General features: G+C 37.4%; 2 protein-coding genes across 2 annotated transcripts in view; one reads left to right on the forward strand and one right to left on the reverse strand.

The window, feature by feature from the left end:
• Positions 1-2,889, forward strand: part of LOC307267137 (transmembrane protein 150A-like) — a 20,696-nt gene extending 17,807 nt beyond the window's left edge. Inside the window, exons 7-8 of the mRNA XM_080049376.1 lie at positions 108-285; positions 1,794-2,889. Of these exons, the coding sequence (XP_079905502.1) occupies positions 108-285; positions 1,794-2,056 (441 nt within the window). The 3' untranslated portion in view covers positions 2,057-2,889. The remainder of the gene's footprint in view (positions 1-107; positions 286-1,793) is intronic.
• A 3,580-nt stretch (positions 2,890-6,469) lies between these two features.
• LOC307267301 (S-adenosylmethionine synthase) lies at positions 6,470-15,807 on the reverse strand (the record flags this gene model as incomplete). Its single annotated transcript, XM_080049587.1, has 9 exons — positions 15,717-15,807; positions 12,297-12,374; positions 11,229-11,351; positions 10,919-11,031; positions 10,195-10,338; positions 8,359-8,577; positions 7,811-7,993; positions 7,287-7,420; positions 6,470-6,572 (listed from the first exon to the last, which is right to left on the reverse strand). Exons 1-9 carry the CDS (start codon positions 15,751-15,753, stop codon positions 6,470-6,472), a joined length of 1,134 nt encoding a protein of 377 aa, XP_079905713.1. The 5' UTR covers positions 15,754-15,807.
• Positions 15,808-16,917: the final 1,110 nt, after the last annotated feature.

The raw sequence follows: 16,917 nt of genomic DNA on the forward strand, positions 1-16,917 counted from the left end.
ATCTCCTCTCTTTTTACAATGACTCAAATGTAACCGACACACATTCATATTCAAAGTTACGCACTACAGCTTTAACTCAATTCTTTATTTCTCTGTTTATTCTTCAGGTGGATTTTGCCAAAGTTCTGCACTACGTTGGAGCTGGCGTGGCCTTTCCATCCAGCATGCTGTTCGTGTGTTTCCAGTCTGCCCTCACATACAGACTGGCAAAGACCCAGGGGGAGTACCGCATAGGGCACCTCCGTGTGGGCATGGCCCTGCTGGGGCTGGTGGCTCTGGTCCTCAGTATCCTACCAACAAGAAAAGGCCGTGTCTCTACTAGCAATAGTTTTTATTTGCAACTTTTTCCTAGAATATTTAAAGGTGCTACGAGGAACTTTTAAATATTTCTGAAACAGTCTAATTTTTTCCACTGATGATCATAAATTAATAGCAAATGAGGCCATCGGTGCAAATAATGCTATTTTTATATATTTTTTCTCGACACAAACTAATACATACATGAAAATATTTCAAGGCTAAATCAAAGAATAAAAATATAAACAATGGTTTAAGGTAAATAAGTAACTTGCCCAACACTGTCAACAAGTGACAGGAGCTCTGAAGTGAATTGATTTGTTAAAAATTGCCGTAAGACCTTGGTAGTGACTGTGTTTTTTTTAAATAAGATGCAAGTAATAGCAATACTTAAATAAACGACGTAGGGTTCAGTTTGTGTCTTGCTAATACTTTTTTAAATTTAATTTTTTCATATCCATTGATGAAGGTCCATAAGCCAAAAAACACAGGTCCCCAGTTTGTATATTTAGTGTGTTTGAGTGTGTGACAATTTTATACTATTTCACTTTTCCATGCACTTTAAAAAAATAAATCCATCCTTTGCCATGACCATATTCTGACATATTGATGGGTCAACAGTGTGCACAAGATGTAAAGAGGCAGAACTTTAGCAGTGACTGTCCCTGTGTTCCAGATCACATACTCTTTTCTTTTTACTACACTACATACTGAAGTACAGAAGAGTTTTAGGGCCACAGGAGTGAAATAAATATCAGATAGGGAAGATTTTGTTGAGAAATGTCAAGAATAAAAGTGAATGCTGCAAAATGCTATTGAGTTAGTGGGGTATTTATGTATTTTCAGCATACTATAATTGATGGGCATGTATTGGGACATCCTGGCATACTAAATAGTAGGGAAGTATGGGAATTGGAACGCAGGACTTGTGTTTGCTGTCCTGTCCACACTGTGACACTGATGCTCTATCGTCCTATCAGCATGCTCAGAGGTCATGTGTGTAAACTGTGTTACATGGCCCCCTGCTGGAGAAGAAACAGTCTTACATCCCTCTTTAACTTTTCAACCTAAAGAATTAGAGACATTTCCATAAAAACCACATGGAGAGAAATCTATTATTTTATTATTTATTTTTAACTTTTTATTTATCAAAAACAAACGTACATTTATTGTGCATAAAGGAAAAAATAATAAACAAAAACAAGGAAAGGAATGACAATAAAGCAAATACAAGAAATAATTCAAGGGGAAAAAAGAAAATAACAAATAGAAAACCAGATCAGTAATAAAAATTGATAAAAAGAAAAAACTAAAAAATACATACAAAAAAAGTAAAAACTTGAATCTATTATCTTTTATATTAAATTATTATTGCAGCACACTAATAACTAATAACGTATAATAATAACTAACACTTACGCATATGTGGTTTCTAACAACACACCCATAGAAACCACATATGCTTCCATTGTCATCCTTAACCTCTGATTCCCCAGGTGGAGTTTTCTTCTGCCAGGAGAGCTTCGCGCTGCAGCACGCGTCAGCCATCTTTGAGTGGGTCTACTGCATGACCATTATGCTCTTCTACGGGACATTTGCCTTCGAGTTTTCGGACATTTCTGGGGACACCCTGATGGTCCTGTCCAGGGGAGGGGGGCCCGTCAAGAACACAATGCAACTACAATGCAAGTCAGACGTGGGGGGCCTTTCCAACTCCAACTCCAACCACAGACAGCCTGAGAACTTATCGATGTTGTAAAAAACGGACTGTAGCGTGTGTATCAGCATCTTTGCAAAAGGTTGAAGGTGCAATACTATGGAAGGGCTCTAGGGACAAGAGAGAGAAGACATTGAGAGGACAACACATTTTGGTTTGTTTTTGCAGTTTCTTGAAGTGCAAAAGGAAATAACAAATGTGCTTTTTGTTTTCTTCCCCACCGTATATTCCATAGCGACACAGACGCATTGGAAACCTGGACGCTGTATCCTGCTTATTCCTCACGCTCACTATTGCACACACAGCCACAGTGCCAACGCCGAGACCAAAGAGTCACTGACTGTTATGAGCAAGTTACACTGCTTAACATGCACAGTATTGTAAGGGACCCAATGAAAACACAACACACATCCCTGGCAATTTTTTTTTTTTTTATTCTATCTCAGATTTTTTTGGAGGGCCTTTTATTGGACTGAACGTTCTCAAAGTGCTTCGGATGTCGCTCCTTGCTGAGAAGAGACCAGTTTGTTCCGACAGCAAGATCTATATTGCTTTTTTTTTTTTTACTCAGGAAGTTTTCAGCTTTCACTCTTTAGTGGACAGTTTTCCCAAAACCCTTTTAGACAATAGAGAAAAGTTACTCAATGCCAAGAATAATTATCTTCATTTTAAGTGCTTTAATTGTTTTATTGTACTTTTTGTGTTCATGCCAAAAGTTACTGGAGGAATATCCGTCCTTTTTCTGAATTATTTTGGGGTGAAACTTTTTTTTAAAAATGTATATTAAACCTGCAGTGTGTAGAATTTTGGGTTTTATTTCCTAGCAGATTTTGTAGAAAGTAATTATAATATCCATAAGTACATTTAATTTAGTGCATAATAGCTGAATTTTTTTTTTTTTATTATTTATTTTTCCCTTAGAAAGGGTCTCATATATGTCTATATTTCTGCATATTTTGGACCAAGGCCTAGTGCCGCCATCTTGAAAGTGTCATAGTTGGAATGTCATCAGGTGCATTGTTTAAAATTTAGAATTGTTCTTGTCCTTGAAGGCCACTGTAGCTTCTGTTATTATTCAAAAGGGGTGGGGTTACCCAGGGAGCGTTGCATTCTAGAACTTTGTAGAACTTTATTGATGATGTCATATTACACACTGCACCTTTAAAGTTTATCTCATAATTCAAGAGTAATTCATCTCTATAGCAATATCGCTGCAAAAAAGTGATCTCATATTTCACAAGATAAGTTCTCTTGTATATTTTGTTGTATCCTAACTTCAGGTCTTGCCAAAGAATACTTTAAACTATAATGGATCACAGCAGCAAGGACAATCTTATAGTTTTTTAATGGGACCAAGCTATTCAGTAAGGCTGGAATCATCATGCTGTATTCAATCATATGCAGAAAAATATTCGGTGACACTTTATAATAATGATAATTATAATAGTTCATTTATAAGTAATTTACAAGTGATTCATAAGTCATATACAGCTCTGGAAAAAAAATTAAGAGACCAGTCCGGATTGTTCTTAAATCTTCATCTCTACATAACTTATTGAAAATGCTCTTTAATGACAAAACAATGTATTTGAACTTGGTAGAAATGTTGTCAGTAGTTTATATTATAAAACCAAAATGTTCATTCAACTCAAACATATGCCTATAAATAGTAAAACAAGAGACACTGAACATTTGGAGTGGTCTCTTCATTTTTTCCAGAGCTGTATATTTGTAGATGATTAATAAATTCGATGTTAACATATCACAAATGTGCTGTAAGTCCCTCATCATAAGAGGAATGCAGAAATGTTTGTAAATGACATACTAATAATTTACAAATGATTTGTGAATGAGCATTTTTACTAAAAGCTTTATAGATGAGTTGAAAATGTTTTTGATCTGTTAACATGGCACTTATTAAGCATCTACAAATATATATTACTATTTAGTAAAGTATCCGTTCATTATCTAATGACTTATAAATTCACATTATTATTAAGTGTCACCAAAGCTTTTGCCAAGAAAATAAAGTGTTATACATTATATAATTATAATATAATAATGCACACAAAGGACCAAAGAATTAAAGGAAATAGGAAAAAATAAATCTTTGTGTTGTTGTATTTTGTTCTTATAATCAGCCTTGAAAAAAAGAATGAATTTCTCTTGTTAAAATGTTTTATTGTTCAAAAAATGAATATTTACATTATTTTTGCAGGACTAATGACACAGGTACATGCAAAGAGTGAGAAATGATCATCAGAAAAACACCTCACAAGGTTGCAGAGTCACAGGTAAAAAATCTAAGACTTTTGAAATAAGTTAATTTTTGTTATTTTTTTGTTGCAAATTCACTGCATTTGAGCACCAAATGACATAGAACTTAAGACTTAAGCTGTTTCATCTCAAACAAGGTCTGTAAAAAGAAAATATGATGAGTGTGTTCATAATACAGGGTTTATGCATTGTAACTTCAAAATGAAAGTGATAATTTGAAAGACAGATATACCTTTTTAAACAATTACGGTTATCTAATCTACTGTTTTCGCAGATTAGAGCTCATATTTTGCCTGAAAGTTAAAGCCTGCAGCTAGTTTACAAAACATATTTACTCTACATGTAATTCTTAGCTGAATAATTATATCATCATGAATAAAACAAAATTATTTTGAGTCATCTTGAACCAAACATAGGACTAGAATATGTTTGCAAACCAAACAGTGGGCTGCTGTAAACAACAACAGTGAAACAGTAACTTTCCAGGAAGCTTTCTAACTTCAAACAGTGTTCTTGGGATCCAATTTTCCTGTGAGAAAAGTTTGTTTATTCAGTTATGAGAATATAACTTAGAAAATTACTTCTCCGACACACCCAAAGTTACACACTGCAACTTTAAAGAGAATCTGCAGGAAATGCATTTTATAACCAAACAATATCAAACTTAAGACAATTTCATCTTGTACATGAAACTCTGAAGATAATGTTTAATCGCGTTTTGAGGATCCCAGTTTGTGCGTTGACTTCATTAAGACTTTATAGAAGTTTTTTTTGTTTTACTGCAGCTTTTAAAGGCTTTCACATTATCCAGCTAATGCATGTATACACTCTATTAGCAGCCAGCTACTCATCATAGAAAAATACTAACAGCAACAAGTAAAATATCTAGTTTAAAATTATGTTAAAATCCATGCATAAAATTCACTCTTGATTGTACAAGTTCTTTGGGATATCTGCTGTATATCTTCTTGGTTTTGCATTTGTTTTGCAGAGATCAAGTTCCTTTTTTGGGGAAGGGGAACACAAAAAAAACATGGTAGATCCAGTGTTAAAGGTGCTACGAGGAACTTTTAAATATTTCTGAAATATTCAAATTTTTCCTTTGATGATCATAAATGACATGTAACAGCAAACGAGACCATCAATGCAAAGAATGCATTTTTTATAAAGTTTTACTTAATGCCTTTGTCATGGGTACGCTCACCCAGGAACAACAGCTGGCGTAGTAAAAAACACTACCGCTTTTGTCCAAAGGGGGTGCAAGAAATAACACAAACAGAAAGTTCCTCGGAGCACCTTTTAAGGTGATGTTGAACAACTACTCACATTATCAGCCATTTCTGTATGTAATAACTTTAAAAAGGCTCTCTGTCATCCACATTAAGACTAAAACCTAGCACACACTCGTACAGTATTATGATATAAAAATACTGACAACAGTTAAAGTTGTTGGTCACATGGTCTTTCACTTAGAGCTCTGGAAAAAATGAAGAGACCACTCCAAATGTTCAGTGTCTCTGGTTTTACTATGTATAGGCAAATGTTTGAGTAGAATGAACATTTTTGGTTTATAATATAAGTTACTGACACCATTTCTACCAATTTATAATACATGTTATGTCATGAAGAGCATTTTCAATAAGTAATGTAGAGATGAAGATTTGAGAAAAAATCCAGACTGGTCTCTTAATTTTTTTCCGGAGCTGTATTTCTGTACAGAGAAGCAAAATAGTTGCAAACAAACAACAACTTTAACTATATCGTTCTGTTTAGGTGTGTAAAAGAAGCTGTTAAGACTGTGACTAAGTTTACACCACATCTATGGGTCGAAAATACCAAATACTCATGTTTCAGGTTACTACTGAGGGGCCTACAGAGCCATAAATTACATTTGAAACGTCGTTCCCTCGAACCAATGGCCGAAGATTATCTTGACCCCCACCCTGACCCATCCCACACACCCATCCAGCTGCCTTTTCATACTGGGTTACAGAAGCACGAGGGCAGCTATCTATACATCCCTGACACTTACTGCTCTCTAACTCACACACCGACACACAGAAACACTCACACACACTGACACTGACACACACACACACACACACACACACACACACACACACACACACACACACACACACACAAACAAACGTATAAACTGGTACACACTGGTTACATCTAGAACATGAGGTCTTTTGGGACCTCCCAGGGAAACTCCTTCCTGCCAAAGTGTCCGTAGCAGGCGGTCTTCTGGTAGATGGGTCTCTTCAGGTCCAGCTCTCTGCAGCAACAATTAAAGCAATAAAGAATACATTAGTAATTTGACTTACAGGGGCCTTCGTATAACAACAAACAGTGTCTGGGGAAGCTACTTTAAAGGTGCTACAGAGAACTTTGAAATATTTCTGAGATTTGTTTTTACTTTAAAAGCATACAAACTACCAATAACCGTGCACTGGAAGAAGTTAAAGTTAAAGCTACCCTAAGGAGAAAATCTAGTTTGGTTTAAGGTGCTACGAGGAACTTTTAAATATTTCTGAAACAGTCTTCAGCAAACGAGACCATCAGTGTAAAACATGTTATTTTCATATGTTTTTTCTAAATGCCTTTATCATGGGTATACGCTCACCCAGGAACTACAGCTGGCGTAGTAAAAACACTACCGCTTTTGTCCTAAAAGGCCGCAAGAATGAAAACAAACTGAAAGTTCCTCGGAGCACCTTTAACTTTCTTTTAGAAACTAAAAAGTGCGGTTTGGGGTTAAGTGTAGTGCTCTAGGACACAATGTTAGAGATGGCGGGCACCATAGATGTAATTGCAGCCTCCACCAGTTTTATTACTAATACCGGGGATGGAACCAGCGACTTCATGGTTACTGGTCGGCCACCTCCGTCTAGGCCATCCTACCACTACCCAAAATGTAGTTTAATAGTGTAAATACATGTATTTCATTACACCCCAACACTAACAACACAGCAGTCGGTTTGGTACTAACGTGACGATCATGCCGGGTCTCAGGTCAAAGTTCTTGTTGACGATCTTTAGCAGCTCGTAATCGCTCTTCTGAGAGGAGCCGTATGTGAACAGGGAGATGGATAGAGGGTGGGCCACTCCGATAGCATACGCCACCTGGACACACAGACAACGGGAAAGAGTTAAAGCTGGGGTGGAGATTTATACTACATAGGATCTCAGAATTCAATACACCTTCATATTCAAACCGGTGAAGTAGGCCTTTAAGGTAACCGTCAGAATATCACAGAGGGTCACTATGCAGTTTATAGGAGGGGGATTTGTTTACATTCACAGAGCCTGAAGTTAGTTTACAAAACATATTTACTCTACATGTAATTCTTAGCTGAATAATTATATCATCATGAATACAACAAAATTATTTTGAGTCATCTTGAACCAAATATAAGACTAGAATATATATCATTTGTAAACGACACTGTGGGCCCTGCTGCTGTAAACAACAACAACAGTGAAACAGTAACTTTAGTGGTACATTAAACCCACCTGCACCAGTACCCTCCTGCAGAGTTTGGCTTTGACCAGAGACTTTGCGACCCATCGCGCGGCGTAGGCGGCCGAGCGGTCCACCTTGGTGTAGTCCTTCCCTGAGAAAGCCCCCCCACCGTGGGCCCCCCAACCGCCGTATGTGTCCACGATGATCTTTCTGCCTGTCACACCGGCATCACCCTGACAATGAGAATCACATAGAATTTAAAGTTTGCTCTTTTGCACATTAAGTCATTTTTCTATTGCTTTAACAAAAATCCAGGATCTTAAATTTGAAGGTGTTATGAGGAACTTTAAAATATTTCTGAAACAGTCTAATGTTTTCTCTGATGATCATAAATTACATGTAACAGCAATTTCTCTTTTAAAGTGTTTGGAAAAGTGAAAAATAGTATAAAATTGTCACACACTCAAACATACTTAACATACAAACTGGGGACCTGTGTTTTTTTCCTTCATCAAAGTCCTCACAATGTTTATTTAAAAAATAACATTTAAAAAGCTTGAACAAGATAGAAATTTAAACCCTATGTCGTTTTTTTTACCTGTGGGCCACCGATCACAAACCGCCCGCTAGGCTGCAGGTGATAGATGGTGTCCTCGTCCAGGTACTTTGCGGGGACCACGGCTTTTATAACTTTCTCTTTGAGGACTTCTTTCTGCTCTTCCAGATCGATGTTGTCATCGTGCTGGACTGATATAACGACAGTGTGGACCCTCTTTGGGATTACGGCGCCATTTTCTTGGGTGTAGTGGACAGTCACCTGGATGAGAGTGAAGAGACGGGGGAGGGGAATATTTTAACATATACTGTAGATACTTATGCGTTTGTTTTAGTCATACTTTATAAGAAACAATCTTTACAATTTGTGTGAAAATGCAACTGACCTCTTTAAAAGTCTTAGTGTTTTAAAATTAAAAGTCCTCAAATATTTAGTGAAGAGATAGGGAGGGGAAGGTTTTAGAAATGTCACTTATGCACTGATAATTATAATGAATTACATGAATTAGAGTTATACATTATAAGAATCAAACTTAACAATCTACGTGAATATGAAACTGACCTCATGTGGCAGTAAAAGTATAGAGTTTTTTCAAAGTAAAAGTCCTCATATCCTTAGAATAATCTACATTTTTACATCAATTAATTTCACACAATTCAATTTAAACCATCCTTGACCTAAAAAAACATATAATCTATGAAATGAACAAGTATATCCGCAGCAATTTAAGAAATGTTTGAATAATTATTCAAATGTGGCAACACCTGACTAAATATGCATACATCTATCTTTGTAAAAGAGAATTAACAACATATGAACAAATCCTTCTATGATAACCTTAAGAATATTTCTAAGAACGATCATGGAAAGTTTAGTTGATAAAAGTGCTTTAGAAGTTGAGATTATTTTATAGAGAACAAAACTTGTGGAAAGACAGTGGCCGTTAAAGATGGTTGTACAGGAGGAATGTACGGATGCAAACAGACAGGTTTAATGCTTGTAAAGTGAGATTTGTGCCTCTGTTCTGTGACGCACGTATCTCAAAATATCCTTGTAGTATTCCCACGTTTAGGCAACCTTTTGGGCAGAAGAGGGGCCAGCCTGTGCCGCGAGCTCTAAGAATCAGTATGATACGATACCAACCTCCCAGCTCAGATGTTGCATACCACAGCGAGATCTGATGTGTAAGCACATTCTGCAGGTCACTACTGTCAGTGACCAACTCGCCGCAGTGTGAGTGACTACAAACACACTGGACAACCACTGGTGAACTTCTGGTATTCGCGGGGGATTTATGAACACTCACCAAATGTTTTATGGTTTCGGCTTTGGAATGTGCCCCAACAGCTGCAGTGTCTGCAGTGTTAATTTTGGCCGCATTTTTAACATTTAGTCTTGGTATTTAGACGAAAATGCTGATTCGTTTTAGTCAGATTTCAGTCGTTTGTGTCCGTCATAGTTTAAGTTGAAGGCAACTCAAACACATTTAAAATAGAATGTGTTGAAGTAAAATAGCAAGAGAGATTTGTGGGGATATATTTTGATTTGATTCATGTCGCTTACTTCGGAAATATTTTCTGTGCGTTATGCCACAACGTACAACATACTAAATCTGACCACAAGAACTTGGACATCCTTAATCCTTTTTCTACCAAACTGAATAGCAGAATGTATGGGGATTGGAACGCAGCATATATCAGGTCTTATAACTTCTGTCTGAATTAAATTCCAGTGTTAATACACAACCCAGGCTGGGTAAACTGGTATGTAAACAAAGGGTATGTAAGTATGTTTTATACGCCACTAATAGTATACCTAACTAATTATATCAGGTCTTATAACTTCAGTCTGTCATGCAGTGGTGTTTCTGGTTCTCACCTGGGTCTTGGAGTCTGGGCGGAGCCAGGGGACGGTCCCGTCACGGCGCAGTTCGGCCATCTTGGAGTTGAGTTTGTGGGCGAGGACGACGGTGAGGGGCATGCTCTCCTCTGTCTCATCTGTGGCGTATCCGAACATCAGACCCTGTAAACACAGATATGCAGAATCCAATCTAATAAGTAATTTCTTTCATTTGTGTTTGTCCAGTACATTTTTTACACAAGAAAAATGTTGAGGGATTTACGTAACTTTACAGATCAAAGGTGCTCCGAGGAACTTTCTCTTTTTGAATTGCTTTAACTTGCCAATTCAGGTTACCTTCCATTACTGCATTTTGAAAAATAGTTTAAAAGTGCTACGAGGAACTTAACTTAATTCATTTAAAGCAGTCAAATTTTTCCTCTGATGATCATGAATTACATGTAAGAGCAAACGAGACCATCAGTGCAAAGAATGCTGTTTTTAAATAGTTTGTCTTGACGCCTTTGTCATGGGTATACGCTCACCCAGGAACTACAGCCGGCCTCGGAGCACCTCTTAAGTTTAGAACTGTTAATTGACATAATATACTGTATGTTTCATCATGTATAATAATGAACTTCTTATGAATAACAACTAATAATGTTATTTTGTTTAGCTCCCCGTAATCCAAATGTGCCTCAGTTCAATAACACAGATTCACAGACAGTATTTTGTTCCCGTGTTGCGTGGTGTAATGAATGACCTGGTCTCCGGCTCCGATGTCGCTCTCCATACGATCGATGTGAACGCCCTGCGCGATGTCAGGGGACTGCTGCTCCAGGGCCACCAGCACATTACAGGTCTTAAAATCAAAACCTGGACAGACAGAGATAGATAGACAATTAATAGTATTTAGATAGATAGATAGATAGATAGATAGATAGATAGATAGATAGACAGACAGACAGACAGACAGACAGACAGACAAACAGACAGACAGACAGACAGACAGACAGACAGACAGACAGACAGACAGATGGATAGATTTTGTTGTTGAAGGAACACACACTCACCTTTGTCTGAGTTGTCGTAGCCGATATCCCTGATGGTGTCTCTCACAACCTTCTGATAGTCCACGTTGGCGCGGGACGTGATCTCACCACACAGCAGCACCATGCCGGTCTTACACACCGTCTCTGTTTGCAACACACACACACACACACACACACACACAACCATTTAGTTGACTTAAACATTGCATACGTTAAACACAAATAAATAAATTATAATTTTTTGTCGATTTTTTTTCACAATATATTTATTGCAGTTTTTTTACAGCACAGACAAACAATCAAACACCTGCACCATCACAACATACAAAACATCAAATAGAATAAACAAAAACAAAAAAATCTATCCCATGTTCCCACCCGCCATGAAATTTATGTAAGGCTAATAAGTTGTCATCTTAATTTATACATCGACATAGCTTATAGTACAACGTTACAGTGGCACCAAATATTTGTCTTTATGCCACAAAGTTATGCAAGTTTCTCAGCAGCTGTTTCTTTCTGATGTCTAGCAATGTCTGCCACTTCAGACTGGAGTGATATTGCTTTAATAGCAATCAAATGTTATACTGAGAAACAACATTTTTTTAAAAATCACAATTTCATACATCAGAAGAATAATTGCATTAATAATTGTGTTCTGCCAGTATAACTCTATTGCCTTCCCGCTCCAATAACATCAGTGATATTCAATAATAAGTTATAAACAAAAACATTGTTGGCTCAAATGTAGGTCGTTTTCCCTGTTTGAGTTTTACTAACTTCATTAACAATTATTATTAATTTTTTTGAAGATTTTTTTTTGAGGGGAATGACATGCAGAGAACAACCACGGGCTGGATTCTAACTTGTGGTCTGTTGCTTTTGAGGACTGAGACTCTATGGTGGGAGCACTCTAACCACTACGCCACAAGCGCACCCAACTTTTAAATTTTTAAAGGCAAGTAGAGACTTGCATTATATTATTTATTTTTGTGATTGTGTCAGTAAATCATTTTTGTTGTTTCATTTTCTTCCCCTTTAGGCACACAATCAGTTGCAGAAATTCAGTATGTTGTTGCTGTAACTCACCACAGGCAACTTTAGCATCCGGGTCTTGCTTCAGGTGAGCGTCCAACACAGCATCACTGATCTGGTCACAAATCTTGTCTGGTAAAAACAGGGGAAAGGATTCAAACACATCATTAAAGGTGCAATGTGTAACTTTCGGTGTGTCAGAGAAGTGAACATTTTCTAAGATATATTCTCATGACTTTCCTCACAGGAAAATGTGGTCTCTGGAACACTGTTTGAAGTTAGAAAGCTTCCTGACAAGTTACTGTTTCACTGTTGTTGTTGTTGTTGTTGTTTACAGCAGCAGGGCCCACAGTTTGGTTTACAGACATATTCTAGTCTCAAGGTTTGGTTCCAGGTTCCTCATAATAATTAATTTTAGATTATTTAAAAAAAAAATTCAATACTAAGAATTACATGTAGAGAACATGTTTTGTAAACGAACTGCAGGCTCTGTGAATGTAAACAAATACCCCTTGCCTTCAAACTACACAGTGCACCTTTAACCGTCATTTATTATTATGTATTAATTATGAGTCTGGGGGTAGGGGGGTCTTTTCCTCGACTGACCTTCTACTTCTCATGTCACTTTCTTAGCCTGGGTAGAGGCTTGAAGGTATTACATGTCACCGGACTACACACATCATTCCTAGTATTCGGAGCCTAGGCCCTATGAATAGCCTCGCTGCCGGTGTCACACACACAGCTCACTGTAACTCCATCATATCATCAAAGCACACCCCGCCACCTGGTTACAACCGGTTCACACTTGAATATTGTAGTTTTTTTAGGGCGCACTCACACTAGGCCATCTCATCTGTACCGTAAATTGACCCGTACCCAGTAAAAGCTGGTTGTCACTTTACAGGTTAAGATTTTTTTAAGGGAGGAAAATCAGACGGTAGAAAAAGTTTTACAGCTTATTTTCAATGCAAATTACCTTCCAAATTTTTCAAAAAAGTTTATTTTTTTAATAAGTTTTGAGATCAAGGCAACCTGGATTGTTCTTTACACATACAGAAAAAATGTATGAAGCATGAAATATACACTAATGAAATATTTTATTGTTCTTTGTTTGACAAAAATGTCTCCTATCGTACATTGAGTGCTTTTAGATAGATAGATAGATAGATAGATAGATAGATAGATAGATAGATAGATAGATAGATAGATAGATAGATAGATAGATAGATAGATAGATAGATAGATAGATAGATAGATAGATAGATAGATAGATAGATAGATAGATACTTTATTCATCCCCTTGGGGAAATTCACGTGGTTTTACTTTTCATACATTATGTAACAACTTTATTGTTAATACTTATGTACAATTTTGAATGCAGGATGTTTTTTATGGATTATTTCGTATTAACATATTGATACATCATCTATCTCTACTGATCCCAATACCTCTCACACCTTTAGAGAAGACGGTGCAGAGTTTCATACACACCTGGGGATATGTGATTACCTGTTTGTTTTGTGCTGCACTGCAAATAGGTATTCCTAGGGTTGGGGGGGCTAAACGTATTTGCCAATAGATCATTTAAACCAGTTTGCAACTGTTTCAAGGAAGCAGTCAATTTTCTTTAGCCTATATTATCAAACAAAATAATACAGCTAATTTTAAATTAATTTAATTTATGCATCATACTATTTCAGAAATATTTAAAAGTTCCTCGTAGTTTTTCTTAATGCCTTTGTCATGGGTATACGCTCACCCAGGAACAACAGCTGGCGTAGTAGAAACACTACCGCTTTTGTGCAAAGGGGGCAGCAAGAATTACACAACAATCACAACCTGAAAGTTCCTCGTAGCACCTTTAAAATACTGTATTAATGCATAGGTCACATCAGTCCAGCTGTCAGATTTTTGCACTGTCTGCCTGTGTGTCAAAGGAATGATTTTAAACCGCTTTTAACAGCTACTGTTTGAAATGTTCAAACTCTCCACGTGCTCTACATCACATCTGCTCCCTGCTAGTCAAAACTAAACATCGACTGACACTGCTTTAACATTTTATGCATACAGGCTATATCGAACTGTCTTGAATATGTTTGCATGGGATAGAATAAAAGTCTGTCTTTCTGGAGATGTAACACACTATTAAACAGAGCTAAGGATAGAGTCTAAAGGAGGCTTTTTTGATAGAGTTTCAGTCAGTCAACTCAGCTCGACTGTATTGCATCAGACTGGAGCGCTGTCACTGCTGAAGCCAGAGCAGCTGAGAGGCATGAATCACACATGATGAAATATTGCCGTGTGTTGCTTTATGCAGATACATGGTGTTTGTTACTTCTTATATAAATGAAAAGGTTATGATTATGATTACGATATTTCATCCGCCCCAATAGACTATATACTGTATATTACATTAACATACTTTCTCCACAATGTGTTACATTATTACATGGATCCATATAATGTGCAATGGCGACCACAGCACATTCCTAGTATGTGAGAACATTTCTTCTCATATCAATTAAACAACTAAATGAAACGAAGGCGACATTACATCCGGGACAATTGACGAAAGTTGTCTGTCTTTATGCTAACTTTGCGACAAACTTTAAAGGTGCTACGAGGAACTTTTAAATATTTCTGAAACAGTCTCATTTTTCCTCTGATGATCATAAATTACATTTAACGGCTAACGAGACCATCGGTGCAAAGAATGTTATTTTTATATAGTTTTTATTAATGTCTTTTGTCATGGGTATACGCACACCCAGGAACAACAGCTGGCGTAGTACCTTTAAATGCCATTAGAACTGTTGTCGAATCAGCTCACTAATTTCTTTATAGTTCTTTTTTCCCTCCAAGTTCAGTGAACTTAACTTACAAGGGTTAATTCTACTCATGCTTTCTAGCGCAGCATGATACCTTTAAAGTAGAAGTTGCCTAAAATAGTTTATAGTGGATGTTGCAGAGGCACGTGTAGCCTACTACAGTGTACAGTGCAAGCTCTCTCTCTCTCTCTGTCATCTAGTTTGTCTAATCTAATCTTGATGTATTTTATGCCCCTGTAAAGCACTTTGAATGGCCTTGTGTCTGAATTGTGCTATAAGAATAAACTTGCCTTACCTTACCTTTTCATAAAAAAACTTAAAGCATGTTGGAAAGTGTGCAAATGTAATCTCATATCTGTATAGTCCAGAATTCGTAGTCTTAACGCTTCAAATTCGCACCCAAAATAATAGACAAATACACCATAAAATCAGTGAAGTGTGTGTGTGTGTGCACTTTTGAAAGGAACAATTTTGTCATGCTGCTATGCTTCCATGCAACCGCACATAATTCTGCACATTCCACAAAGTCATCCACAATCCCTGAGATATAACACCAGCATTTTAATTACATTTTAAACACATGATAACCACAAACTTTTCATTCATAATCTGTAATAACACAGTGAGCCCCCTTATTGTACTCACCGGGATGTCCCTCTCCCACAGACTCCGATGTAAACATAAAGGACCCATCTGTAGGAGCTAATTCGTAGTCCCCATTCGTTGTACCGTTTGTTGTACCGTTCATTTTGCCTACTTGGTTTAAAAAAAAACTGGACAATAGATAGAAATATTAAGTTGTTGATTTGAGCTGGTAAAAGTAGCTGTTTTTTTTTCTTCAAATAGGACCAAATAGTCTTTTAGTTTTGATCGATAGAGACTGTGGGACAGATTTGTGTGGCCGAGAGTTTTGGCTGCTGCGCAACTCACTCACTCACTGTCCCAAAGGCAGAGCAGCCGGATATATAAGGCAAAAGACAACACTCATGCACACACGCACACACACCCTCTCTCTCTTTCTCTCTCTCTCTCTCTCTCTCCCTCTCTCACACACACGTACACACACACACACACACACACAGGCACGTTCACACACACACATGGGGATGGGGGGATAGGGTGCCATGTGAGCCAGTGGGTCAGACCATTCACGGACTAGAAAAAGGGGAGGGTGGGATTCCTCTTTTTTTATTTATTTTTTTATACAACTTCTTTCTACAAGATTTTTTTTATGTTTTATTTACTCCTCAAGTAGTGAACGTTTCCACCTTATCTATATTATTATAAACAAAATTCATTTAGAGATTATGGTCCATTTGAGATTTAAATAAAGTTGTGGTTTAATGGGACAGTAGAGCAGTTTGTTTCATTAGGGGGTTACTTTAGAGCGTCTCCCCATGGATTCATTCATGCCTACGCTTTGTTTCTTTGTACCTGGGGGCCCCTGAGGTCTGTGCCATGGCTGTGTGTGTGTGTGTGTGTGTGTGTGTGTGTGTGTGTGTGTGTGTGTGTGTGTGTGTGCGTGCGTGCGTGCGTGCGTGCGTGCGTGCGTGCGTGCGTGTGTGTGTGTGTGTGTGTGCATTTGTGTGCGTGTGTGTGTGCGTATGTGTGTGTGTGTGAGTGCATGTGCGTGTGCGTGTGTGGCTATGTACACACACATGCAGAGATGTTGTTACTGCACAAGTCGGAGCTCAGACATTCTCACGTCATATCTGAACCTTCATTTTAACTTGAAGGTTGAGACACTACAAATGAAAAGGGTAAAAAATGTAACTTATAAATATCATCATCAAACTTTGCCAGTTGATTCAGAATTCAGTTCAGTTTATTTCGATCAAAACATATT

Source organism: Ammodytes marinus (genome assembly GCF_949987685.1).
Source record: "Ammodytes marinus genome assembly, chromosome: 20".
In the NCBI taxonomy this organism is placed as follows: Eukaryota; Metazoa; Chordata; class Actinopteri; order Uranoscopiformes; family Ammodytidae; genus Ammodytes; species Ammodytes marinus.